General features: G+C 40.7%; 3 protein-coding genes and 1 non-coding gene across 4 annotated transcripts in view; 1 reads left to right on the top strand and 3 right to left on the bottom strand.

Moving 5' to 3' along the window:
• Positions 1 to 1,858: 1,858 nt before the first annotated feature.
• LOC112044169 (organic cation transporter protein-like) lies at positions 1,859 to 6,439 on the bottom strand. Its single transcript, XM_024079921.2, has 6 exons — positions 6,240 to 6,439; positions 5,837 to 6,080; positions 5,084 to 5,336; positions 4,231 to 4,872; positions 2,334 to 2,515; positions 1,859 to 2,023 (listed from the first exon to the last, which is right to left on the bottom strand). The coding sequence occupies exons 1-6, from the start codon at positions 6,437 to 6,439 to the stop codon at positions 1,865 to 1,867; spliced, it is 1,680 nt and encodes a 559-aa protein (XP_023935689.2). The 3' UTR covers positions 1,859 to 1,864.
• Positions 6,440 to 7,347: 908 nt separating this feature from the next.
• On the bottom strand, positions 7,348 to 14,525 carry LOC112044146 (organic cation transporter protein-like). The gene is made up of 6 exons (XM_024079889.2): positions 14,326 to 14,525; positions 11,016 to 11,247; positions 9,856 to 10,111; positions 8,518 to 9,141; positions 7,930 to 8,111; positions 7,348 to 7,529 (listed from the first exon to the last, which is right to left on the bottom strand). Exons 1-6 carry the CDS (start codon positions 14,523 to 14,525, stop codon positions 7,374 to 7,376), a joined length of 1,650 nt encoding a protein of 549 aa, XP_023935657.2. The 3' UTR covers positions 7,348 to 7,373.
• A 585-nt stretch (positions 14,526 to 15,110) lies between these two features.
• The window catches only part of LOC112044115 (uncharacterized), a 31,772-nt gene continuing 18,950 nt past the window's right edge, over positions 15,111 to 27,932 (bottom strand). Inside the window, exons 5-15 of the mRNA XM_052884989.1 lie at positions 22,363 to 22,489; positions 20,406 to 20,474; positions 19,890 to 19,961; positions 19,386 to 19,537; positions 18,962 to 19,033; positions 18,498 to 18,882; positions 18,075 to 18,297; positions 16,859 to 16,925; positions 16,722 to 16,777; positions 16,115 to 16,279; positions 15,111 to 15,513 (exon numbers count right to left, since the gene is read on the bottom strand). Of these exons, the coding sequence (XP_052740949.1) occupies positions 15,331 to 15,513; positions 16,115 to 16,279; positions 16,722 to 16,777; positions 16,859 to 16,925; positions 18,075 to 18,297; positions 18,498 to 18,882; positions 18,962 to 19,033; positions 19,386 to 19,537; positions 19,890 to 19,961; positions 20,406 to 20,474; positions 22,363 to 22,489 (1,571 nt within the window). The 3' untranslated portion in view covers positions 15,111 to 15,330. The remainder of the gene's footprint in view (positions 15,514 to 16,114; positions 16,280 to 16,721; positions 16,778 to 16,858; positions 16,926 to 18,074; positions 18,298 to 18,497; positions 18,883 to 18,961; positions 19,034 to 19,385; positions 19,538 to 19,889; positions 19,962 to 20,405; positions 20,475 to 22,362; positions 22,490 to 27,932) is intronic.
• Positions 23,158 to 23,228, top strand: Trnag-gcc (transfer RNA glycine (anticodon GCC)). Its single transcript has one exon. It is a non-coding gene; the product is annotated as a tRNA-Gly (tRNA).

Genomic DNA, 27,932 nt, shown 5'->3' with positions numbered 1-27,932 from the left:
ATTATATTACTATACATTATACATATACATTATAAAGGTAAATTACGATAAAATAAGTATCATACTTCTGGGGCATCAGATTTTTTACTAAATAATATATTTCAAATGTTAACAAAGTGTTTCAATGAATGACAGAAATCAAATTTTTGGTGTGCATTGTACGTGTCAATACAACAATACATAATTTAAATATTATACGTTTACGGATAGTTCATACTCCATGTATAGATACTTTGTACAAGTTTTAATAATAATTACATTCTAAATACGCAATTAACGTTACAATCATTTCTAATTAAATATCATTATCTAGCAATAAAACAGATTAAAGCAAAAGATCAGAGGTAAAAGTTGACGTAGCGCAGTTCGATGTTGATATCTAATACATTCATAACTTACTAATACTTACTAGTAGGGCAATTAGCAGCGATCGATCATAGCGTATCAGTGATGGCTGATAAGTTCATTTCTTTACATTCAAAAGCTTAGTGGCGTTACTTGCAACTTTTTGTACCTATTTTTTATTTCATTGTAAGAAATGTAGCCAGGGATCCGTAGAACATTTTATGCAACTTATTAATATCAAGTCAATTTTTCGTGAGTAGCTTCATCTCAATGAGACGATCTACTTTTTTATTTACGAAATTTCTTGATTCTGGTAGCTCACTGAGTTACCAGGAAATGAAAACTTCTGAGCGTTGGAACGAGATAATATACTACGCAATTTGTAGGACATTGTGGCTGTTACGTTGTATAACTATTAATTAATCAACTGTAAAATAAAACATCTGGTAAGTACATCTGGTTAGTAGTAAAACTTTTGATAAACTACCCTCCTTCCAACTTGTATCAATAACGAGGTTATTAAAAGTGGTTACTAACTAGCTACCAGTATCAAGAATTTCCGTAAATAAAAAAGTTGATAGTTTTTTCATGATGAAGCTACTCACGAAAAATTAACTTGATAGTAGTCAGTTGTAAAAAATGATCTACGGATCCCGGACTAACGACGTTCTATACCTGTATCCTGTTTGGCACATCATACATATGTTTTTGCTGTATGAGTATGAAGCGAATGACGTCAGTCATTGATATACTGTGACTGAAAATGATATCTTACATGAATAACAGACAATAGACAACAATGTGACAGGTGAAAAAAATAATTGAGATAAACTCATACCTAATTATCGATATAATCTCTCTGTTGAATCAAGCAATGCAATAGTATTATTTATAACAATGATAATTGTATACTATAGATCGGTTACGTCCCTACAAAATCACCGCAAAAAGTGGTCCGGCTACAAAATTATGCGCACACATGAAGAATTTTGTCTTTAATTCCATTATTTACTTATGTATAAATAGTTTTTATCCGACTGCAAGAAGGGTTATGTTTTTCGCGCGTATCTTGTATGTATGTTTGTATGTATATATGTATGTATGTATGTAAGTAATATTCTTTATTACCTCATATCTTCCAAACCACTGAACGGATTTACGTAATTAGGATATCGTTAGATTTGTCTCAATAACCCAAGTGTTCTTAGATAGGTGAAACTAAAAAAAAATAACAAGACGACTGTGAGACGCTATAGACTCGAGGTGAATTTTTTTTTTTTTCTAATATTGCAATATGGGTATCAAATTCAAGAGCTTTTTGTAAAGCAGATTATCGCTTACGTTTAAAAGACAATTACAATTTATGATGAGATTTCCTCAGTTTCGATATTGCAGAATTGATAAGAGTATACCTTATAGTGCATACTCTTATTTGCTGAGCACGCCGCTGCTATACTAGCAAAAGTCGAAGGCACTTGTCAATCTCTTGCTGTGTAGCTAACATACAAGTGACAGAGTGTCAGGGGTCGTTCTTCTTGAGGCCGAGGGCGGAGGCCTCCTCCATGGTGTCGGGCAGCTTGGTGCCCAGCGTCTCCGGCGTGACCAGCACCAGCAGGCCCGACACGAAGGCGAACCCGGCGAACAGCGCGAACGGCAGGTCGTCCCACACCGCCGCGCCCTGGACAGGGGGTGGGGTGAGTACAAACACTAATTATTATTTTATCATCAGCCTATTCTAACGGCCCACGACAGGCCAAGCTTTCCTTGTTGTTGAAGAGGAGATATGGAGCTAATACCTACCACGCTGCTCCTATGGAGGTTGGTGGGCGGGCATTCGTTAACGTCCACTATCAGATAGTAATGATAATGACTGGGACTAACGACTTTCATGAACACTACTACAGCATTGTCTTTGTAATTCTCAATATATAGAGATATATTTGCATTCTCGAAATTATGGAGACACTTGAAAGTTAAAAGTTACTTACAAAAGCAGGAGTGAGCGGCGCGACGATGGAGCCGATCCTGCCGATCATGGAGGAGAAGGCGAACAGGCTGTGGCGGTACTTGGTCGGGTACAGCTCCGACGTGTACACGTAGATGGACGTCATCACCATGGCGATGCTGAACTTGCCTATCAGGTACAGCGTCAGCGACGCGGCGTACTGGTCTGAGAGAGGACATATGTAGTCAGCAATCTACCATTAGCATACACTTAAGGAACACTTGAACTATGAAGATGATGATTTATATTGGCTAAGCTCCTACTCTGATTATATTTTAGAAGCTTTAAATCAAATGAAAATCTTTTCATATTTTCTAATCATTAATCCAAGAAGACCAAGTAAATTTATTATGCAAAGCATTCATCTGCGTAATTTAACAAAAGTATCTTGCATATGGCTCCAAAAATTTATAACAACTTCCGACAACACCCGGCAGACAGGACATGAGCAAACTTACACTTAAAGAAAATAAATGTTACTACTTCATAGACGAGTACTTTCCCGATCCTTCAAAAAATTATTGACAGTACTGGGTCCAAAACTTCTTGCTTTTAGTATTACAGTTTATTTAAAACGGTATAACATTATCAAAAATAATGTAGGGAGATCAAAAGTTTATGTGTTTTCGTCTAATTGCGATAAAAATTTTTATAGATTTTGAAATTTGAAACATAACAAGAGCTGAGTGAAGACCCTTTTATGATCATATCGTGCTAGTTATAATTATGTTTCTATTTAATTTAATTTAAATTTAATATCATTCAATTTTAATTTTTATAATTTCAATTTAAATTGTAATTAAATATTTGTATAGGTATCTATTAATGGCCAAACTTTGTTACGTATTAGATATGAACGTCTTTGTATGATTAAATGTAATGTTTCTTGCAAATAAACGATTTTTGATTCTGAAAATTCATGAGATGAGTTTATTAACAATAATTATAAACAGAGACGACGGAGTTTGTTCGCGCTTGCGTATTTTCTCTAAAAATCTGTAAATGTTATAGCATATTTACTTAGTATGTACTGATTATTATTATTAGGACAAAGACAACAAAATATAGATATAAGATTACAGTAATTGTTTTGAGTTCCTGATTTGTATTGCGTTTAAAAAAAAAATAATAATCGTCTTTATCAGTTTAAAAGGAAAAACCGATTCGTTGATAACAATAATGAATAGCAGGTAATTGCGGCACGGTAGCTTACACGTGTAGTCAAAACATTTATTGCAACGTAACGCTAAGACAAGCAGATATTACTATTAATCCCAACAAATGTCCAATTGATTCCTATCAAAGCCATATATTTAAATACAAAGTAATACATAAACTACAATTATCCGCGTGCCAGCATTATTCAACTGTTTGTGACAGCCAACAGAATGATAACGATGCGGTTCAAAAATAAAGATTATGTCAGTATCGTCTATCGATGTTTACAATGTTATCATTTGTACCGAATCTTGTACATCGCCATGTACCCCGGAACTACACCATAATACTGCTCGCTGAAGTTCCGGGATGTTTAGCACTGCTCATAAAATTATTGACTCAATACAGTAAATATCATAATTTGTAATCCTCCAAAAGTCAAGGACTTTTTAGGTCTATCTCTCTAACTTTTCCTTACGCCTACTATCGTACCTGTGGTAAATCGAATCAAATCCATTCAATTATTGCGACTTTGGGTCCCCAAAAAGGAACCCGTACCCAATTTTCGATAGCGTTATTTCGGCTCTGCGTTGCTATATCAGTCACTTAAGTTATATTTTAAAAATTACGCGACCGCAGCGTGCAAAATCTAGTAGACTTTTATTTGCAACTGAAAGCTTTAAAGCTATATTTGAGAGAAACATTATGAATCAGGAGCTTACCACTAGGTATAAAGATGTAGCCGATCTGGCAAGCGCAGCAGACCCAGAAGGCGCAGAACAGCACCGGCTTCCTGCCGATCCTGGCCATCAGCACCACGGCGGCCCAGTAGCCCGGGATCTCCACCGCCGACACCGCCACGTAGTTCAGGTACCGGTTGCCGGACATGTTCACCGCGTTGATGGACATGCCGTAGTAGATGAAGGTGGTGGTGATCCACCACACGGGCGACACCATGCAGCGCACCAGGATCCTCTTGTGGCGGAACACCAGCACCACCAGCCACGGCTCGGTCTCTTTACGAGCCAGCTCATCCGCCTTCTTCCTCTCTTCTTCTAGAGCGTGCTCTCTGAGCAACACCAAAGATTTCTCCGAAAGCTCTTTGTTGTTGCTCTTGGCCGCGCTCTTGAGAACTCTCTCCGCGTCTTCGAAGCGGCCCTTGCTCATGTACCAGCGCACGGACTCGGCCATGAGGAAGAAGTAGCCGAAGGTGAGCAGCTGCGGAATGTAGAGCGCCAGGGTGAGGTTGCGCCAGTCGGGCACGCCCCACGCGATGAAGCCCAGCAGCACCAGCCCCACTGAGAACGACGTGTTCAGAGATGCGCCGGCTGCCACTCGATACTTCGGACCCATCAGCTCCATCACTATGAAAATAAAAAAAAATATGTATTAAATTTCATGAGTATTTTCGACGATTTTATAAACAGTTCATAATGCAGTTGTTTAAAACAAAATTCCCGTTTCGAGTCAATTTAAAACTTCTAAAATTGATTTACTTTATGGACCAAGGCGTGTTAAGAACCCTCGTATTTTTAATTTTAAGGAAGAATACAAAACAAATGTACATAAACTTACAAATAATGTACGCGCAAGAGAATCCGCCAGAGAACATGGACTCCACGACCTCCGAGATGAGGAAGCCGACGTAGGTGTCGGCCCAGTAGCGCACGATGCCCATCCAGGCGGTGGTGAAGCCGTTGATGCTGAGCGCGGTGCGGCGCCCCCAGCGGTCGCTGATGTAGCCGGTGATGGGCAGCGCCACCAGCGTGCCCAGCGTGCGGATGGAGCCGATGAGCGTGCGGCGCCACTCGTCGCACGCCAGCCCGAACTGCACGCGGTGGAACGAATTTCATGTACAATTTAATGGATTGGAATGAAATTTAACACATTTGAATTATTTCACTGCGGCTATTTGCCTCGACTGACGACAGAAGAGCTGAGAGAGAGAGACAGCCTGGCTGTTCAAAGCGAAAATGCAGGCAGCACTATTGCCACCATTCCACGTGGGCATGATTTGTAATAGCTGATAAAATAAGTTAGCATAAGCTTCTTACTGTATTTTTTTCAATAAAAAGAAACAATGAAGACAAATATAATTAAAACTGCGACTATCGGACAAATATTGTCCGATAGTCGCACTTATCAAGAATAATATGACGATAATTCTAACTGAAAAACCGGGCATTATCTGAAATGAAAATTTGTTCAGCTCCAAGGACCATTATTATCTCAGAAATAGTACCACATATCATCTCGGCGGTTTAGTCGTACAGTAAAAGACACACACAACCCTTTAAGAAACTGAAAACCATTATCGATATGACTTACGGTGTGGACGACGGTGTCAGTGTTCTCATACAGATGCACCTCGCACTCCTTGTCGCTGTCCGGGTTGAACCAGTGCGCGGGACACGTGTCCCGCGTGTCCCGGGCGGGCGCGGGCGGGACGGACGACACGTTCCGGTAGCGGCGGCACTGGTCGAAGGAGCTGCCGGCCGGCGGGATGGCGTTCAGCAGCCACGGAGCTCGGAACTCGAACGACTCCTCGCTCTCGCACTCGGGGATGAGGCATCTAGAAAGGAAGAAACGTTATTCACCAACTTTGTAATAAAAAAAATACTAGATGAGAACTTAGCTTTATATTTATTTTACTTTTATTGGTATTTTAATTTTTAGTTTACAGGTAAAATCGATGCAAGTTATTTCATTTGGAGCAAGTAGTACTAATTACCTGGTGGGTATCCGCGCGGTGGTGAAGTTGAACTCGGCGGCGGCCCACGCGGCGAATATGGCCATCGACACAGCCAGAGCGAGAATTCGAAGCTGGAACCAGCCGAACTGACCAATCTCAGAGACGAGAATTGTGTCCAAGTTCACAGGTTTCTTCGCCTCATCTTCAACGCCGTGTTCGATTTTCTCTGTGGACGCCATGGCTGGAGGAGTACCGCCGTGCTTGGCTCGCTTTACTACTCTAAACTGGTTTCAACCTTTACCTAAACATTTCGGCATATGTGTTGTTATCTATAATTTCGTATTAACAGTATTTCCATAAATATTAATAATTTAGATATGTGTAATAAATCAATATCGTCGATAAAATATTTAATCTGTATACTTTTATCTCAATGTTCATCAAAAAAACATACAATCATGTAAAATACTTTATTTAGGTATACACCACGCACTAAATATTGTCGGAACATACGAGGGAGTATAACAAAATGTAGATAATTTGAAAAACGCAATGTGAATAAACCTGAGATCATGATTGTATGCGTTTGCGTTTATTACATGTACATTGTACATTTTAGCATTGTAAACATCATCGAGCTTAGCTCCACCAGCGAGACCACATCCGTCCACTGGCGACCCTTGCCTATATCCCCTAATTGTTCTATTTACATCGATCATTTCATACGAGTTCGTCGGCCTGATGTACTCTTGACCTGATCATTCAATTTATCATCAGATAAATTGAATGATCAGGTCATCAGGTCTGGTCTGGTCAGGTCAGGTTCAGATTGAATTTATAATAGAATGTCGAAGATTTGCTCGAGGAAGGATCGCTTTGGCCTTTCCCTGCCAACATTTCCTTTCACCCTCGCCTTACATTTATTTTTCTCCCAAACGGTATTTTGTGTTACCTTTAAGAACCATTTAATTAGCAACTCTTGAACCTCATATCATTATATTACTAAGAAAATATATTTTAAAGCGATTTAAAACAAATTTTTGCATGCAAATTTGATCAATATCACCAAGTTATTTCACGACTTGAAACAATTTAAAAGGCAAAATTATGAGAAAAAGGTAAAAAAAAGCAACACGTAAGTTTAAGATCTAATAATTATATTTATGCGTGAGATCACTTTCGTTTCTGAACGCCGAGCTGCTCAGCCTCTGCTATGGTGTCGGGCAGCTTGGTGCCCAGGGTCTCCGGGGTGAGGAAGATCAGCGCGCCGGACAGCAGCGCGAAGGAACCGAACAGCACTGACGGAAAGCTCTCCCAAACCGTTAAAGCCTGAAATAGTTTTAAATGAACTTGAGTAAATGATCTCGTTATTGTTAAATGCAGGAATCGACATTTTTGTTGTGGTATTAGTTTATTTAAAATATAAAAATTTAAACTTCATTCATCCTTAAACGTAATTATTAAGCCAAAGCTCTACAATTACCGGATTCAATCCCAGTATTCTAAGGATTTAGGATTATTAGGTCATTGGAATATCATTGAAACCTTTCATAAAACCTATTTGGAGGAGAAATCCTTTAAAGAAATGCAACCATGTTTAATTCTTAAGACACTATAAAATTTTATCATTAATGATATCAATTATTAGTAAATATATTACTATTACTTTTAAAATGTTAGTAGAAGTTAGTTGTTTTGATGGGAGTAGTTAGAGTAGCTGTAAACTTACTAATGCCGGCGTGAGAGGCGCAGTGATGGAGCCGAGCCGACCCAACATCGACGAGAAGGCGAACAGGCTGTGCCGGTACTTGGTGGGGTACAGCTCCGCGGTGTAGATGTACACTGACGTCATGACCACGGCTATGGCGTACTTGCCGATCAGGTAGAATGTCAGGGACAAGCCGTAGTAACCTGCAATGCAGACATTACAGGCTGTAACCCCTTTCCGTTTGGTGTCAGAGACAGTCATATAATATCTAAGATAGGATGTACTGTTTGTGACACTAAAAAATGAATAAACTTTCCTTCTTTCTTTACATTTACTTTCAGTTTCCTGTAGAAACATCCCATCTGATAATGATTCATAAATAATATTAAGCTGTTACACACTTAATATGTCGGAAAATGGAAAACAATGTATACAATTCTAAGCGTTAGGTGAAAATTCCTAACAGGCGAAGCTTTCAAACAATGCTTGATGGAATCGCGTTGATGTTATTTTGTTTGATGACCTGGGTAGTCGTCATCAAACAAAATACTTGTCAAAATACTTTTACAAAAAACAAGGAAATAAATGCTTTGAATCACATTTACGTACCACTCGGTATGAATGCAAAAGCGAACTGACATCCCGCACACAACCAGTACCCGGCGACCAGCACCGGCTTCCTGCCGACCCGGTCCAACAACAAGATGGCCGTCCAGTACCCGGGGATTTCCACCAGCGCCACGTACACGTAGTTCAGGTAGCGGTTGCCTGATAAATTCACTGCGTTGATGGACATGCCGTAGTAAACCAGGGTGTTGGTGATCCACCATATCGGAGAGACGATGCATCGCAACAGTATACGACGAGATCGGATCACTTGAATCGCCAACCAAGCTTCATTAGGCTTCTCTTTCAACTTCTCAGCTTCTGCGGTCGCACGGAGTGCTTGTAACGACTTCTCTGACAACATTCTTTTGTTCATTCTAGCCGCCTTTCTGAGGATAACTTCTGACTCATCGTAGCGACCTTTGCTCATGAGCCAGCGGACGGATTCAGACATGATCCAGAAGTAGAAGATGATGAGCAGTTGCGGTGCGTAGAGGATCTGCGTGAGGGGGCGCCAGGCGGGCACGGCCCATGCGATCAGTCCGAGTATCACCTGTCCTACGGCGAACATCGTCGACATCGTGGTTCCAACGATGACACGGTATTTGGGACCGACCAACTCAGTCACTGAAATTAAATACATTTATAATTTACTATCGGACGCCCGCGACTTCGCCCGCCCTTAGACCTCTTTAATTCAGCCCTTACAGTAGTTTCGCTGTAAAAACGGAGTAACTTCTCCCGTTTAACCAACATTTCCCTGCACTGCTCTGCTCCTGTAGTGATGAAAAGTATACCACAACCTGCCCAGGAGTATGGAGAATAATTGTACCAAGTTTCGTTAAAATCCGTCGAGCAGTTTTTGTTTCTATAACGATACAAACAGACAGACAATCAATACTACTAAAGTAGTGCTATTGTTTTTTTGTACACCTTTTGTTCATATCTTAATTGTTTTCTTTTTTGTGCGCTATCCTGTAATAGTTTTTAGAAGTAGGAACTTGATTTTTTTTTATATATAATATAATTATAGGCTTTTTTTTCCCATTGTGTAAGTGCCGTAGGCTCCTTATGGAACCCCAGCGGCGTCACCGGGGGGAATTATAGGTTACAAGGGAAGGCTTTTACTGGTTGGAGTCCCCAACTGGCAATCTCACCTGCACGGAGGGCACACATTTCTATTAATATTTTTTGAACGTTATTTTATTAACAGTGGCGTAACAACATCTGGCACAGCAATGACTGAACATAAACCGTTTACAAGTTGCTACAAACGGCAGCTTACGTTGCGTACGCAGCACAGTACAGTTTACGTTCAGTACACAATGATGATGAGGTCACCTAAGATGTAGCACGAGGAGAAGGCGCCGGCGCCGATGGTGGACTCGATGACCTCGGTGATGAGGAACCAGTCGTAGGAGTGCACGAAGGAGCGCACGAGGCCCAGCCAGCCGGTGTTGAAGGCGTTGATGATGAGCGCGATGCGCCGCCCCCAGCGGTCGCTGATGTAGCCGGTGATGGGCAGCACCAGCAGCGTGCCGATGGTGCGGATGGAGCCGATCTGGGAGCGCTTCCACTCATCGCACGCCAACCCAAACTGAAATGCAAACACGAAAGAACGTGTTAGAAATCTATCTCCGACAGCTGGAGGTCAAATAATCTGATGATAATAATGATGGTCATAATTTAAATATAAAAGAACAAACCGGCTGATTTTCAGAAGAATCTTCCGGCTACATTATCAAATCATTGATATTATAATAATTTTAACTAATTCAACATGCATATTATATATGAAAATCATTATGGACAGAAATAAAAAAGGATAAATGATTTTGACTGTAAATGTTAATATAAAATTTTCGAACATCCTATAATTATAAATGTTAATAGAAATATCAAACATCCTGATACAGATCACGATGTCTATCTTTTTGATAAAGCGATTATGTTATCTACATTCATTGTTTATGAGGTTTAATTTCACCGTGACCGCTGAAATATACGTCATCTATGTTAGTATGATAATAATAATTAATTATATATATACTATACTATAAACCAATCCAGGAAATAATTGCATTCAAGGCAAAGTTATACAGTTGTTTGTGATAAATAAGTCATTGATTTCGTTTAAAACAATCTAGTCTAAACGCCTATTACTGTGACTTTTTGAATTTGTGACTGATAGTAATTTTTTTTTTTTTCTCTTAATTTTATTTCATTTATTTTAGTAATTGTGACTGTTTGTATTTTTTCTTATTCAATGTATGTATAATATTTGCACACTATTAATTTAGTTGAATGTTGTAAAGAACAATAATTCTTGCAATTAAATGATTATTATTATTATTTGAATGTTAAAATTGTGCAATATTTACATCAAAGTGAACCCCCAGGCTGGTAGGAACTGGTAAAAAGACAACTAGTATAAACAAACTCTATAAAAGAAGATACTTTTAAATTTACCGCAGATATCGTCACCTATCATGAGAACTCACGTCATACACGATGCTCAGTTGGTTTTCGTACACGAAGTCCTCGCACAGCACTTCCTGGGATCTGTCGAACCAGTCGGCCGGACACTGCCCCGGGATCGGGCTACCCACTGAGCTGCTGTTAGCAAACCTCCGGCAATTGTCGAAGCTGCTCAGACTGCTCCCCGGGATGGCGTTGAGGAGCCATTCCGGCACATAGGAAGGCACTACGTCGTCGCACTCCGGTATGAGACATCTGAAAGGTCATTATTTAACTAGTTGGCATATGTTTCAGCTACCCAAAGTCAATGTAAAAGTACAATAATTCACCTAAAACCTGTAACTTCGATTATGTTTAACAAAACACAAAAAGTTTTAATATATCGGAGATCCTCCAGAAAACAATAATTTCAAAAAAGCATGTAAGCCATGTTTTTTTTTCAAGAAAAACAATTTAAATTAGAAAACTAAGTATAAAATTGTGTGTGTTACTAGAAAGTTTAGGAAAAAGAAACATTTTGTGTACAAATTTTTATTGTAGTAAGTAAATATATTACGTATTTTCCCTCACGTGTAAAACGTTTTGTAAATACAACAATACACAGATAAGCAAACCCGTGTCATAAATTATTATTCATACGATAGCCTTGTTTTTATTTAGCCCACTACTAACAATATTACTTAAAGAATTTCTCAGTACTTTTATTATATCATCATAATAATCAGTATAATTTGTTATACCCAAGCCATTGAAGAATTTCAAAATTCATTAATTTCAAGTAGGCTCAATATTGATCTCTTTTCGAAAAGTCTTGGCTTAAGCCTCCTTTTTCCTAGGTATAAATAAATAAAAGCACAAACATCTCTATATAACTAATAAAAACTACGGAGTATATTTTAGTTATATAGAGAGGGTTATGCAGGTATGCAAAAATGCAGGTTTGGCTTACTCTAAATGAATAGAGATTCAACTATTATTAATTTTAATTTATTTTATAAGGTGGGAGAAAAATAGACTAGAGATAGAGAGCATGTTTTAGTGAATTCATAACATTGTTCGTATGTTTTAGTGATTTCACAACACGTGGGCCGCGAAACATTTATCTACATGGGCGTAGTCTGGAATCGCTGGTAAACAATAATTGTGATGTAAAGATAAAACGACACACGATAACTTGTATAGGTAAATACATACCGACAGATAATTACAATTATCGGATCATCAAATTATCCACTATCAAGGATAATTCCTCGTAGACTTTAGATAACTTTATAGGGTTACGGACCGCAATTTTAGTAGCCACTAAACGTTTATCTATTCTTTAAAAAATATTTTGCCATCCAGACTACAATCTGTTGATGTCCAGTCAACTTGATCGAAAAGTCTCTGATTAGAACAGTGAAGATGTAGAATGCCCTTCCGGCTTTGCTGTATTTTCTAAAACTTATGATTCGTACTCCTTCAAGGCAAGAGTGAACGAGCAAGCGAACCTAACCTAACCTAGACCTCATCATTGCTTTCCACCAGGCATGATTGTTGTCAAGAGCAAGTCTGTTCTGAATAAAATATAAATTAAAAAACTATTAAACTTTATTTTACTTAGTTTGAAATATATCTTGAAATCTTAATATTTCCTAAATATTTGAATAACCATGGATATTTTGTACGTTCTTAACGTAAGTTTAAGTTTAGTAAGCAACTTGCACATACAAAAGTAGGTATTCAATAGAAAGCGAACAGCGCAGTATACTTGCTTTAAATACTTTATGAGCTGATCAACTAGACTTCTTAAATTTCCATGAACTCGAACATACTCGTATATGATTACAATTAAATTGAAGAAAACTGTTCGCATCCCGCATAGTACTTTGGTCGTAATAGATTAGATGGTACCTACAAACTGCAAAATTTTTAAATACTGGAAATGAAATTAGGACTACTTTTAGGTTTCATTTAAGTATGAGGTGTAATTTATTTAATTTTAATACTTTCGATGAAAACGTTATATTAACTATCAATTTAATAAATATTATAAATTTTGTTTTACACAGACATACTTGCGAATCCGTTTTGTAGATTTTAATTTTTAATTAGCAATTTTCTAATTTTAATTTATTTTGTAATCAAAGATTTGAACTTTATTTATCAGCAATGATGTCACTTGACGTACTTGTGAACAATGATATTTTATACTGGAGATGGGGCACTAGCGCATCAAAACTGAGGCAGACAAATGTGGAAATTTGACTTAATTGCATTTAGTCGCTTATTATAACGACGAACGTTATTTAAACAAATAACACCTAAATATCGTCTACAACGTCGAGTTCTGTGTTCGGGAAGTGTGTACAAACTATATATACATAAATGTATTTCCATTATATATTTAGATATGTATATATAGTTTTTACACTTCCAAAAGCCAAAATTGAAAGACAAAATTGTATATGTGTGCGCTCAGTGGTGTAACTAAATTCGGATCACTTTTTGCGGTGATTTTGTAAGGACGTAACCTAACTATAGTCTAAAATAATTATCATTGCTTGTGAATCATCGTTATTTTAAAATTCCAACATTGATAACATTTCACAATAACAATGCAACTCTTTGGACAGTGCTGTTGTTCTCATTAGAAAGGACCTGGGTTCGATTCATAGCTCGATTGGTTAGGATTTCATATTTTCTAAATTGGTTCAGACCTGGCGATAGGCCTTAGCTGTGGCAATTTACTACTCTACCGACAAAGACGTATTGTATTCTGGGACCTCTTGCAAGTAGGCTCGCTTCCATACTGCAACATCAATAATGAACATCAGTCATCCGAGGTGAGATCTCAATAAAGAGCTGACTTGTAATTGCATAAAATTATGCTATACTTGTGCATGATTATGTTACTTATCTCCAACAGTGAATCTACTGAGAGTTAACTTAGTACTAGAATTCTAGTCTACATTATGATGTTGAAATATAAGAACGTTATCAACAAAGTGACATTGTTCTATTGATCTAAGGCGCCAGATTACCCTCCTGAGATAAAAGATCGATTAGAGCTTAGACCTGCCAATGCTGATTGGCGAGCTTACAGTAAGAACATTTTAGCTCTGTAACAGTAATTACTATCATGAGTTAATGTTCAGTTAATGAAATTCTAGAAATACCAAAAACATTATGAAAGTTGGCCATCTAACCTAATAGCTATAGAAATGATGTCCACGTGGCTTATTAAACTGGCTGCATTCGCTTACATTTGGACAGCCAAACTGATCCTTTGTGCACAGAATGAAATAAGTACAATAAATAAGGACAAAAATAGTGATATGTTGTTGAGTTTACCTGGTGGGTATCCTAGAGGTGGTGAAGATGTACTCTCCAGCGGCCAGCGCGGAGAATATAACCGGGAACGTTGCCAAAAAGACCATGAAGATCTGATAGGGCCCGAACTGCCCCACCTCGGTCGTCAGGATCATGTCCAAATCGAACCCTTTCCTGACCCCTTCCTCATTTTCAACTTCTATTTTCTCGTCGACGGTCATTTCGTTCCTTTCTGTGGCTGTTGACCACTTTTAGCTACAAATACATACTAAACTTTTTACGCCGTTTTTACTGCTCCAGATATTGTTTTATTAGGGCCAATTTAAGATATTGGAAATGAGATAGATATTGTATAACACGATAAAGACTTCGACACACTTATTAAACGCCTCTCTTGCTAAAAGACCATTTTCATTGTAAAGTGAATATTATCTTCTCTGCGAAATAAGTAGTCATATACAGAGAGTAAATCTGTTCTTTTAAACAAGACCATGATCAAGAACATAATTACTACAACTTTATAAACATGATATTTATCTCTGCTAAAGTATGTACAGGTCCGCTGTATATAGTTTGTAAACTTATAGACAGATTTAGCATGTCGTCAGGTGGTATACGTATGCTTCTGACCTTAAACTTTATTTATAATTTAGGATAGAGCATTACAGATATGTTATCAGATTAGGAAACCAATTAAGAGGTAGCAGGTACTCCCACGTTAGGGGCGTCGTTTCCTATGCATCAACTTCCTAAATCGATACTTCATGTAGATCACATTTAAGTGATAAATATAAATGATGTTACGTCACAAACACTTTATTACTTTCACACTTTGGCACATAATACTGTAAAGTTTATTACAAAACTAAAACTAAAACTAATCGAACATTAAATAGTTATCATTGTAGTCATTAAGTATTATAAAGATTACTTTTTTTTACTTTTCGGTGAATTTAATGTAAAATCTTAATATCTCTTGAGACAATCTACAGCAGGTACAGGGGGCACTTGAGGTGGTCGGTGCCGTCACTCCTCAGCGTGGTCCCTGGGCTTGATGATGCCGAGGCGCGTGGCCACGGCGGCGACGTTGGCGCGCACCTCCTCCTGCACCAGGTTGAAGGACATGGCCAGCAGCGCGATGCCAAACAGCAGGTACAGGGAGCACAGCGCGATGGAGTGCACTGCGTCGGCAGCCTCACCGCTTTGACCCTGAAATGTTGGTGGTCAAATCAATATTTCATTCGGAACAAAACATGAGGTCATTAAGTCTATTGCGGAATATCATTTAGTCTTTGCAGAATTACTATGCATCGCGTAAAAAACTAACCACGTTTATAAATATCATAATGATGAAAATTGATAAATCAAGCAAACAGACTAATTATTATCCTCAACGCCACTGCAATTTATGATGTAACTGATCAAAATAAATGCAAACTGCAATGTCTTAGTCATCGTGGTTATAGAACAAAAGACATGAAGGTAACCTGACTGACTGACTGACGAGGCTCAAAATGCAGACGAGATAGATAAAAAATTATAATAAAAAAGTGGAGTAACGGTGTTATCAGAATTTATGGAAAAACATGGTCGCGAACAGCCAGAGACAGAGCGCAGAGGCTGCAATTGAAGGAGGGTTTCACAGTGCTTACAACAAAAATACCTATATAAAATTAAATTTTAGTTTGTAACTAAACAACTAGAACTACTACTAGAACTAGTCTATAAAACTAATAACTTAATTGTATTGCTAGGTAAGAGCTCAGAATAATTTTAAATGCAAGGTAATAAAGCTATTTAGTATACAAACCTGAGCAGGCACGAAGTCCCCGAAGCCGATGGTGGTGAGGGTGATGAAGCAGAAGTAGGCGGCGTCCAGGTAGGCCCAGCCCTCCCAGCGCTTGAACAGGAACGTGCCCGACACGATGTAGGACGCCACCAGGAACACGCACAGCCAGATCGGCACCGGCTTTATCTGAACCAAAATCATTATAAGAAAAAGTATGATGTTTTTATCTATCTAAGTACGAGTGTGTAGCATTCTGAATTTCTGAAACTGTTAATACCTAGATTGCCAAAAACGAGAACTAGTAATTCATTCGGGACTAGAGCTATGGTAGCCGGCAAAATTACAGATACATGATGCCTTGATGACAACTATACCTAAGTTCGACGAATATTAAGTATCCCTGCGGATTGCAGGGATTCCTTGCCTATGAGTCGATTGAAGGTGATCGTTTTTCTTTTAATATTAGACGGGCCAACTGCATATCCCATAAAATACTTCTTATTACTGGAAAAACTAATCGTGTTTGAGTATTCAAAGAAGACTCAATTTAAGTCAAGGTTATTGGAATTGATTTCGATCCGTTTTGAGTGGAGATTTCATCTACTCATAAAATACGCGAAACACTCACTTCTTCTTTGGCAGGTCCTTGTACTGCATAAATATCAGACTGTCGGGAGCCCCACGCTGCAAAGAACAACAATTATTTAATATACGACAACACTTACAAAATATAAGTACTAATGCCACAAATATTCCGGAGCTCACCTGCCGAGCGGCCGCGGCGAATGGGCGGCGGCTCATCACTCCAGTCATCTCGTTCTGGTGACGGAGTCTGCACATAATAATGAAGACATGCTTAAAATGTGCCAAAGTCTTAATATCCGATCCACTGTTGGATGGTTGGTTGGAAAAGAAGAGAGACTCTAACAATGACTGAGCATAATTTAAAAAAAAAATCTGATCAAGTTCTAAACATACATAATTATGTTTTATTACTCAAAAGTGATTACAAATATAAGAAAACTAATGTCGAACAAAGGTTATGATTCACAACGCTTGTCAGGACAACTTAATTAACAAATCAAACTTTAACCAAAATAAGACCCTAGAATGGCAGAGAATGACCTTGAGTGGAGTCACGCACTTGTGAACGATGTGTGTAGGGTTAAAGGTACCTTTGACTGTATACAAACACTCCCCTTTTCCACTCAGGTCACTCTCCCCGCATATCCTAAGTAACCCATAAAGAATTACACAACAAGAGATGTGGACAGCTCGAACGTCACGAGCACACTGAAGCCGTCCGTACCGCAAGTCGTTGCAACGCGGCGATAACAATTATTACAACAACTGCTCTCAAGCATGCATGTCTCACATATCGCTGCGGCGCTCGCGCGTGCGGCGTGTCGTCCACGGTGTGCAGGCGCCGCAGCCGCCGCCGGCCGCGCTCCACGTCGCGCTCGTCGTCCCACTCGTCGTAGCGTCGCTCGCTCTCATACACCGCGCTCTTGGCGCGACGGCCCCGCCCCCGCCCCCGTCGCTCACCGGGGAACTGCTCTCAAGCATGCATATCTCACATATCGCTGCGGCGCTCGCGCGTGCGGCGTGTCGTCCACGGTGTGCAGGCGCCGCAGCCGCCGCCGGCCGCGCTCCACGTCGCGCTCGTCGTCCCACTCGTCGTAGCGTCGCTCGCTCTCATACACCGCGCTCTTGGCGCGACGGCCCCGCCCCCGCCCCCGTCGCTCACCGGGGAACTGCTCTCAAGCATGCATATCTCACATATCGCTGCGGCGCTCGCGCGTGCGGCGTGTCGTCCACGGTGTGCAGGCGCCGCAGCCGCCGCCGGCCGCGCTCCACGTCGCGCTCGTCGTCCCACTCGTCGTAGCGTCGCTCGCTCTCATACACCGCGCTCTTGGCGCGACGGCCCCGCCCCCGCCCCCGTCGCTCACCGGGGAACTGCTCTCAAGCATGCATATCTCACATATCGCTGCGGCGCTCGCGCGTGCGGCGTGTCGTCCACGGTGTGCAGGCGCCGCAGCCGCCGCCGGCCGCGCTCCACGTCGCGCTCGTCGTCCCACTCGTCGTAGCGTCGCTCGCTCTCATACACCGCGCTCTTGGCGCGACGGCCCCGCCCCCGCCCCCGTCGCTCACCAGGAAACTCCTCAAAATCCCGCTCATAATACTCCGATCGACTGCGGTCATATCTACAATTCAATGAACATTGCATTTAATCATCTGCTGACCAAGAATTCGAGTACGAAAAACTTAACGTATAAGGGTACGAAAGCGTCAGGGTTTTTTGTATTTGCCAGAGCCATAATAATTGTTTAGTTTAGTGGTCTTTTATTCTTCGTAGACTCAATACACACAATATAAAACTATTTTGAAACTTATATGCTCTTACCTTCTATCGTTACCAGATCTTCTAGTTCTCGGTATATCGAACTCAAAATCATCATCTTCGGGATCATAGCCGCGATCTCGAAGCCGATAGTCGTCTCTTTCTCTGCGCTTTTTATCTCTCTCTTCCAAAGCTTTCCGCTCTCTATAGTTGGCGTAGTCCACGTCGAACAAATCATGCATTTCATACATTTCTCTGTCGTCCTCTATGTCAAAATGTCTCGCGTCCTCGTAATCTCGTTTAGGGCCAAATTCTGGTTTAGTTTTTGAGGGTCTCGGTAGTGATTTGCTTCGCAGCTCAGGTTTTGATGACCTTGGTTGATAATTGTCCAAATCTCTCAGCGCAGCCTGTAAGTCTTGCAGCGGCAGAGATATTTTGGGAAAGTCTTCTGTAAACGAAACCTCATGTTAACTGATCGTGCTCCGTTCTGTAGCAAACGACGAGAAAGTTATCAAAACCAATATTACCTTCGTCGTCTTCGTACGGATCTCTGTCGTCATTTCTAGCAGGGGAGCGGTCTTCTTCGTATTCTCTCCAACCTGAAAATAATACAAATTTTATGGATTTCCAATAAGTAAAATAATTATGTACGAACTGTATCTTTTTATATATCTTTGTTACTTAGAACCTCAATAGCAGTACGGTGTAAGTTGTAATTTAACAAGGAGCACTACACTTTATTAAAACAAATATTGATGTGATTGATGGTACAAGTGAAAGGCACTTCTGCTCGTAAAGGGAAATCTTATCACCATTAATGAAATACATCAATGCTGCCTGATAGTGGATAAACAAATGGCGGTAGGTACTTTCTCGATTCCTTGACTACATTTACGAGTACTTCTCGTCTTTCAAAAAGACTAAAGATTTTTTTATTAAGAGGTTGTAGACCTGGTGCGTATGGCCTGGCATAGGCCGGCGGGTGCGAGCGAGTGCGAGCGGGCCCAGGCGCAGAGGCGGAGACGGAGGCGGGCGCGGGCGCGTAGGCGGGCGCGGGGCGGGCGCGGCGAGCGCGCGCGCTGTTGTACCCGCTGTCGCGGTACCTGCGCGTGATCAGTATCACTACTACATACAACACTACATTTACAATTTAGTATGAATCGATTGTTTTATTTATTCTTTACAAGTTAGCCCTTGACAGCAATCTCACCTGATGGTAACTTATGATGCAATCAAAGATGCAAAAGGGTTAACTTGTTGGGCGTAGGATGGAAATCCACACCCATTTCAGTTTTCATCAACGCCCTTGCCCTGTAGGTAGTTCATTCGTCCTGATGACGATGATGACGATGATAATGATAATGATGATACTGATGATGAGTATTGAAGCAATGCGAGCGCCTGTGACGTACACAAAATGCACACTACAATACACTACACACATGCAGCTCGCACCTGAAGTCGTTGTCGGAGTAGGAGCGCTCCAGCGGCCGGCGGCGCCGCACGGAGCCCGCGCGGTGCGAGCGCCTGTGACGTACACAAAGTCCATATACGTACTGTAGGCCTAACATGCGACCGAACGACGTATCTCGTAAAGAGAAATAAATAAATGTCAAAGTCTATTATAGAACAAGCGCTGTGTGATATTTAGTGTCCATAATTCGAGGACCGCATTCTTTTTACAATTTTGAAATCAGAAAAGCATGCAGATTACGATTCTGCATGTTGCCAGGAGTTTGTTGGTGCATTGTTCTGTTATACCATAACCCCTTTTGCATCGAGTATATGGAGTTAATAAATGATTTGTATCAATTTTGTTGTCTGATTTATTAAGAATATCCGATTTTTTCATGACATTATCATACTAATAGCTTACGTATCTATTATAAAACACGAGTAAGTTAAAAACAAGCAATTTTATAAAGTGCATCACTCGGAAACTACTGCATGAATTCAACTGCAACTTGTGACCTGGTGTGTCGGCGACTTTGCTTCGGCGGACGGGTGCACACGTAGCAGCACACGCGCCAGTACAGGAAACTGCAATTAAACAATATACTGTACTGCCTACTATCGTATCCACTGATTTCATCAATTGTAGGGAAGGTTTTGCGGGAAAATCGTACAAAATCGTACTCTTGTTTTATTTACTCCTGATACTTATTTATTATGATTTGCTGCATTTTAGAATTTTATTAAGTAAAGTAGAATGCATTAAATATAATAGTTCTGTAAAGATGCACGTCCACCGGTGAACTCCATAATAATATAATTACTAAATATTTAGTTATTGTGACTACGAAGACTTTTCTGTGATAGAAAGTAGCATAGGTTCTGCCACAGAATACATAATATGTACAAGGTTATGGTACAAGGTGCACTTCATCTCTATACTAAATATTATCCAAGTCCGTGCAGAGATTTAGCCGTAAAAAGTAACAGACAGACAGTCAGACTCACCTACGCTTTTACGAGTATAATACAGGAAGAAATTTTTTCAAGTACGGATATTTTTATATTTTGTACATAAACAAAATTTAATGAACACGTATTTTTTCTTTTTTTTTTTAACTCAAAAATAACAAAGTTATCGTTAGCTAAAGTTATTTACGTTTAAACAGAATTTGAGGGTCACCCTATCGCTGTACTAGGTAATAGGCAACTACAAAATCAGCTGGTAGGTAGGTTAGCGAGCGCCCGCGCCGAGGGCCGTTGACCTTTGTGCGTTTATTTTATTTTTGTTTGATACCTATTATTTTTATAATAATTAAAGGTCGTCACTTTTGAGCTGAGTACCGATATTCCTTTCGTACTTTATTGGGCTTAGGACCATCAATAATGCCTGAAGTGCATGCGTAATAATAATAATAAAAACTATGAACTTTCGATTGAAATAGTGAAATACAAATGATGATTATTATTACGCAAACTTTTGCATTAAAGGCGTATTTAAAAAATTGTAATCAGCATATTTACATTCATCAATGATATCTTAAGTAGATATCATTGATAAGTTTGTTTTTGTTAATTTGAAAATTTTAATCACTGTATTTTAACAATTGTTCGAAATGAAGTCCATTTTCAAGGCACATCCGAGAACGTTTTAATAAAATTTTCATTTAGTTTATTTAAAACACTTGTTCCTCACATTAGGCACTGCGGGGTTCAGGATTCCTTGGGCTCGTGGCCTAGGAACACTCACTCGTACATTGTGCAAGCTGCACGAAGGCGTTCATTGCTGAGCAAATACACTCGCCCCATTTCGTAATAGTCGCGATTTGAAAATCCCGACATAGTAAATGCGCAAGCGACGGCAGATTGTCTGTCACTGGTCGCCCATCGGCAATTTGGTAGGCGTCCTCAGGGATTTTTCGATCCCCTCACCTCTGCCACCCCCGTCAGTCGAAGCCGAAACGATATGCCTACGGCCGGTATTTCTTTGTCGGCGTCTTACAAAGTGCCGCCAGCATTTGCGCAGTTTGTTTGGTAATGTGTCCATTATTTTGTTATTTCTGAGACATAAATTGATAAAAAAAAATTACATAAAATGTATCGAACTGTTTGTAGATTTATGTTCTATTAATGATACTGAACCACGAAAAAAATATCGGTACTAAAGTCCGAATCACCCTGTATACGCGTACTAATAATAATACTCGTAGCTAATAATAATTTTTCAATATCTATTAAAAACGCCTGTCCATTTTCGATAGCAATTTTTTGTCTACGTGATATTTTTTAAAACTCCAATAAACCATAAAATGGCAAGGATATAAAGTCCGTTGAGCAACACGCGCACGAGCAGAGAAGAAGAGACAGAGTGGGCTGGCTGGTACATTTCATGGTCCTTCGATCCGGATTCTACAGTGCTGAAGATGCCGCAGACAACATATTATTATTATTATACATCTATGGCTGGGATACGCACCGGAAGGAAGAAGCCATGACGTCCCCGATGTTGGAAAGGCAGAGCAGCATGAGCGGGATGCCCAGGATGGCGTAGAAGATGGTCACCACCTTGCCCGTCTGCGTCTTCGGCGCGATGTGCCCGTAGCCTGCGCACACACACACTGAACGTTGTGATCCTCGCTCGGTGGATCAGTGGCTTTGTGGCTTCGGATCTTTGTACCACGAATTACTCTGTAGCGGCTCGGAGTTCGGACGTCGGTCGGTCCAGTTCAATATCATTAGCTTCTGATAGCGGTCGTTGAAGTCAAACATTGTCATCTTATACTTTAAACACCCGTCCAAACTGGAACGTGGTGGGTGTAATGCCTGAAATTCTTTGAAATAAAGAAATAATTTGATATTTCATAGACGCAATATTGTAGAAAATATAGTTTTAAAAACGTTACTAAATTTCAAGAACTTGAACTATTTTTAAATGAAATTTATTATCTGGACCAGATTTAAACAGATAAAAATAATTAAGTATTGTTATATAAAGTACAACTTTAATAAAATAATGTTATAATATTACAACTTTGAATACAATTAAAACTAAAAAAAATCGTCATGATACACACACTCGCCCGACGAATTACATTAATTATAATATGTAACACTTACAGTACAAGAATACGGTCAAAGTACGTGATGAAATTGAAAAAAAAAAACTCGTTTCCTTTCCATTTCGATACAGCGTATTCACACCAGCTGCGAGAGCGCTAGTGACGTCACCATGTAGTGATACTCCATTGTAATTTACTCAGTATAATAAGAAGCATCGGTGGTTCAGTGGTAGAATGCTCGCCTGCCACGCGGGCGGCCCGGGTTCGATTCCCGGCCGATGCAGTATTGTTTTTGTTTATTTTTTTTATTTATTTTATAAGCATTATAATGATAATATGCGTTTGGTTTATTTATTCACTTTAAAGATAGAGGTAATGATTTTGTTACTATTACGTTGTACTAAGAATGTTAATCTTCGTTTTTTTTTTCACACTTGGCTTTGTATGTTGTACCTCATCATCATCATCATATCAGCCGATGGACGTCCACTGCAGGACATAGGCCTTTTGTAGGGACTTCCAAACATCACGATACTGAGCCGCCTGCATCCAGCGAATCCCTGCGACTCGCTTGATGTCGTCAGTCCACCTGGTGGGGGGTCGGCCAACACTGCGCTTACTAGTGCGGGGTCGCCATTCCAGCACTTTGGGACCCCAACGTCCATCGGCTCTTCGAACTATGTGCCCCGCCCATTGCCACTTCAGCTTCGCAACTCGTTGAGCTATGTCGGTGACTTTGGTTCTTCTGCGGATCTCCTCATTTCTGATTCGATCACGCAGAGATACTCCTAACATAGCTCGTTCCATCGCCCGCTGTGTGACTCTAAGCCTTCTTATGAGGCCCATAGTTAGCGACCAAGTCTCGGAACCATAGGTCATCACTGGCAACACGCACTGTTCGAAGACTTTTGTCTTCAGGCACTGAGGAATTTCGGACGAAAAGATGTCGCGAAGCTTCCCGAATGCAGCCCAGCCGAGTTGGATTCGACGGTTCACCTCTTTCTCGAAATTGGACCTACCTAACTGGATCATATGTCCTAGGTATATGTATTCGTCTACAATTTCGAGTGCAGCGTTCTCAACTATAACTGGGTGGAGCGATACATGAGCATTACACATTATTTTTGTTTTGCCCATGTTCATTTTCAGGCCCACCTGTTGAGAAACGCTGCTGAGGTCATTGAGCATGGTACTAAGGTCATCCAGAGTCTGTGCCATGATGACTACATCATCCGCGAACCGCAGTTGAGTGATGTACTCGCCATTGATGTTGATGCCAAGTCCGCTCCAGTCCAGAAGCTTAAAGACGTCTTCCAGTGCGGCGGTAAATAGCTTCGGAGAGATCACATCTCCCTGACGCACTCCTCGCTGCAACTGGATTGGCCTCGTAGTCTGATCCTGAATACGGACTGACATAGTGGCGTTTTCGTACAAGCACTTCAACGCTTGGATATACCTGTAATCAATTCGGCATCTCTGCAATGACCTTAGCACAGCCCAAGTTTCCACCGAATCGAAGGCTTTCTCATAGTCCACAAACGCTAAGCAAAGTGGCTGGTTATACTCGTGAGTCTTCTGTATAACCTGCCGCAGCGTATGGATGTGGTCTATGGTACTAAAGCCTTTTCGGAAACCGGCTTGTTCGGGAGGCTGGAAGTCGTCAAACCTATTAGCGAGACGATTCGTGATGACTCTCGAGAACAATTTGTAAACATGGCTTAGCAGCGAGATGGGTCTGTAATTCTTCAGCAAGGTGTTGTCACCTTTTTTGAAGAACAGAACCACCACGCTCCTATGCCACGCCTCAGGCGTCGTGCCCTCGTGAATGACGGAATTGAACAATCGCTGAAGGACTTTAAGTATCGGTTTTCCACCCGCTTTCAGGAGTTCTGCTGTGATTCCGTCCTCACCTGGCGCCTTATTGTTCTTCAGGTGTTTGAGAGCCACACTAATCTCGTATAGGCTGACGTCCGGGATATCTTCGGTATAGTGTCGGGTCAACTTGGCTCTGGGGTCTTTAGCCAAATTGGCAACAGGCTGCTGAGTAGTCGTGTATAGCTGTCCATAGAACTTCTCGACCTCACTTAATAACTCGGGCTTGGAAGAAATTAGATTACCGTGTTCGGTCTTCAAACGCGTCAGCTGCCTCTGTCCAATAGACAGATCTCTGGCGAAAACTTTCGAGCCTCGATTATTTTCAATCGCATTTTTAATACGCTCGGTATTGAAATTTCGCAAGTCGCTGGTTTGCGACTTAGAGATCTGTCTATTGATTTGTCGGTATTTTGACGCATCTGCTGAAGACTGTAATCTCATTTCTTGCCTCTCTTCCATGAGTTTAAGTGTTTGGTCCGAGAACTTTTTGGTTCTTTTCGCACGGTGGGTCTTATAGAACTTAGACCCAACGGAATGGACAGTTTCCACGAACCTGTTGTTCAGATCGTCCACAGTTTCGCAATTTGCTAGGCAATCAAAGCGGTTCTGCAGTTCTAGTTGAAAGGACTCGGGGTTTTGAATATGGGCACGAGTAGGTCGGAGCGTAGACTTCACCAGTCGATACCGTTCCAGCTGAATGTTGATATTCAACGTGCCTCTAACCATTCGGTGATCGCTACCGGTTTTCACCCTATGGATCACAGAAACATCGTTGAATATTTGCCGTCTGGTAGACAAGATGAAGTCGATCTCGTTTTTCGTGGAACCATCGGGGCTCATCCAGGTCCATTTCCTGTGTGGTGGCTTCTTGAAGAAGGAGTTCATCATAAAGAGGCCCTCCTTCTCCATGAAGTCAGCCAACATTTGGCCCCTATCGTTCCGTTGCCCATATCCAAATCGTCCCACTTTCAACTCTGAACCGCTACGTTCGCCCAGCTTTGCGTTAAAATCCCCCATCACAACATTGTAATAAGAGTTTGAGGCATGTATGGCTTTAGAAATATCCTCATACAATACCTCTACCTCCTCGTCGGGATGTGTCGAGGTCGGTGCGTAAACCTGTATAACCTTCAACGAATACCGTTTGGTAATTCGGAGGACCAGGAACGCTACCCTGCTCGACACACTCTCGACTTTTACAACATTGTTCACGAGGGACTTGTGAACGATAAATCCGACACCACCCTGGGACTGTTGGTCGCCCTCCCGGTAGTAGAGCATGTTGCCGGATTCAAGGATTATCGAGCCCTCCCCCTCTCTTCGGACTTCAGACAATCCTATGATATCCCAGTGCAACTTGCTCATAACTTCTTCCAGCTCGATGACCTTTTCGTCGGACCTCAAAGTGCGTGCGTTGTATGTTGCCAGGTCTAGTCGTCGGGGTTGGCAGCGGAATCTCTGCCGGAGATTCTTAACACCCCTTGCCCCGCCGTTACCATAACCGCTGCCAGAGCCAGGAATAGCGGGGCTGCCGGGGACTAGGGGCTGTGTTTTGTTTTTGCCGTCCATACAAAGTTGTATGTTGTACCTACTCATGTATAAAGATACATGATATTATTTATCCGTATCAAGAAAAGTCTGAAATCTAAGTTTCCTTTCAGTTATTACCATCGCAACAAACAACCGTAAAACTGTACCTACCTAAAATCCGTTTCTGCAGGATTTGTGAAAAACTGAATTTCACCTAGACGAAGTCGCGGACGTTTGCTAGTCTCACTAAAAGATCGGATACATTTATTACCAAGTTATATCATTCGTAACATAACAAAAGAACAATATTTAGTAACGATAACGATCGGTAGACGGGTTTCCGTCACAAGTATATGCAGCGGATACCCACAAGGCCGCCATCTTGTATTGGGAACTAATTGGCTTCATCATACAAAAAACCCAAATCTCAATGTCGATATAAATTACGCGCTATTATGGTTCATATAATAAGTAATCGGATTGTATTGCGAAATATTAAATTATACTTTTCATCATCATCAACATAAGTCAGCAATCACTACTATAGATCTTTTATTTTCGAAAGAGCGGTTTCGGTTGGAATTGCAAGATATATAATAGACAAACAAAAGGGCGTGCTTGTGTGTGATACCGGAGGAGTGTTAGCAAAGTAGATACAATTAATAAACTATTATCTATTTGCAAAGTGGTTGCTATGCAATGATTTTCTGGTAAACGTGTTTCGATGTCACACGCTTTCCGAATGCGTTTATGTTCCTTTAATTTACGCACACAAACGCGTTTGTGCCCTCACTATATTACTACATTCAACCGTCTTCTAGAAATAATTTACTACTAGCAAACGCTTGTGAATAGCTCCGCGAGGAAAACTCTTCGAATTTCAAAGAACAGACTTTCATACAAAGTTTCCCCATTTATTGACATCCTTCCCTCTTTAAAAGTACCTAAGCCACTCTTCATGATCTTGATTATTGACATATCTATACTAATATAATAAATCTGAAGAGTTTGTTCGTTTGTTTGATTGATTGAACGCGCTAATCTCAGGAACTACTGGTCCGATTTGAAAAATTCTTTCTGTGTTAGATAGCCCTTTGAAGGAGATAACCTAGAGAAACTTGTTATCACTGGCAAAGTGGAAGGAAAGAGACCTCGGGGACGTAGCCCGTTGCGTTGGTCAGATCAAATCTGCACCACTCTCGATACAAAAGTACACGATGCTCTACAAGTCGCGAAAAGCCGAGCCGCATGGCGTGACATCGTACGGAAAAAAGTTATGAATGTGTGATAGGGGTCACGACCCTCAGTAATGAGGATACACGACGCGGAGAGAGAGAGAGAGAGTTAGATAGCCCATTTATCGAGGAAGACTTTAAGCTATATATTATCCCCATATTCTTACGGGAACGGGAACCACGCGGATAAAACCGCTAGTACAAAAATATTTCTACAAACTGACTGGTAGTTCAAAATATTACGTATCTCAATAGCCAAAATTGATAAAGTTGACTAGTTGCTGTGAGTGTTACAGTATTTGGGTCATTCTCGAGACCTTAGGGCTTCCCCGGCGTGAGCTGGCTCT

The sequence above is a fragment of the Bicyclus anynana genome, chromosome 13 (assembly GCF_947172395.1).
Source record: "Bicyclus anynana chromosome 13, ilBicAnyn1.1, whole genome shotgun sequence".
Classification (NCBI taxonomy): Eukaryota; Metazoa; Arthropoda; class Insecta; order Lepidoptera; family Nymphalidae; genus Bicyclus; species Bicyclus anynana.
This window is presented reverse-complemented; position numbering and strand designations above follow the sequence as displayed.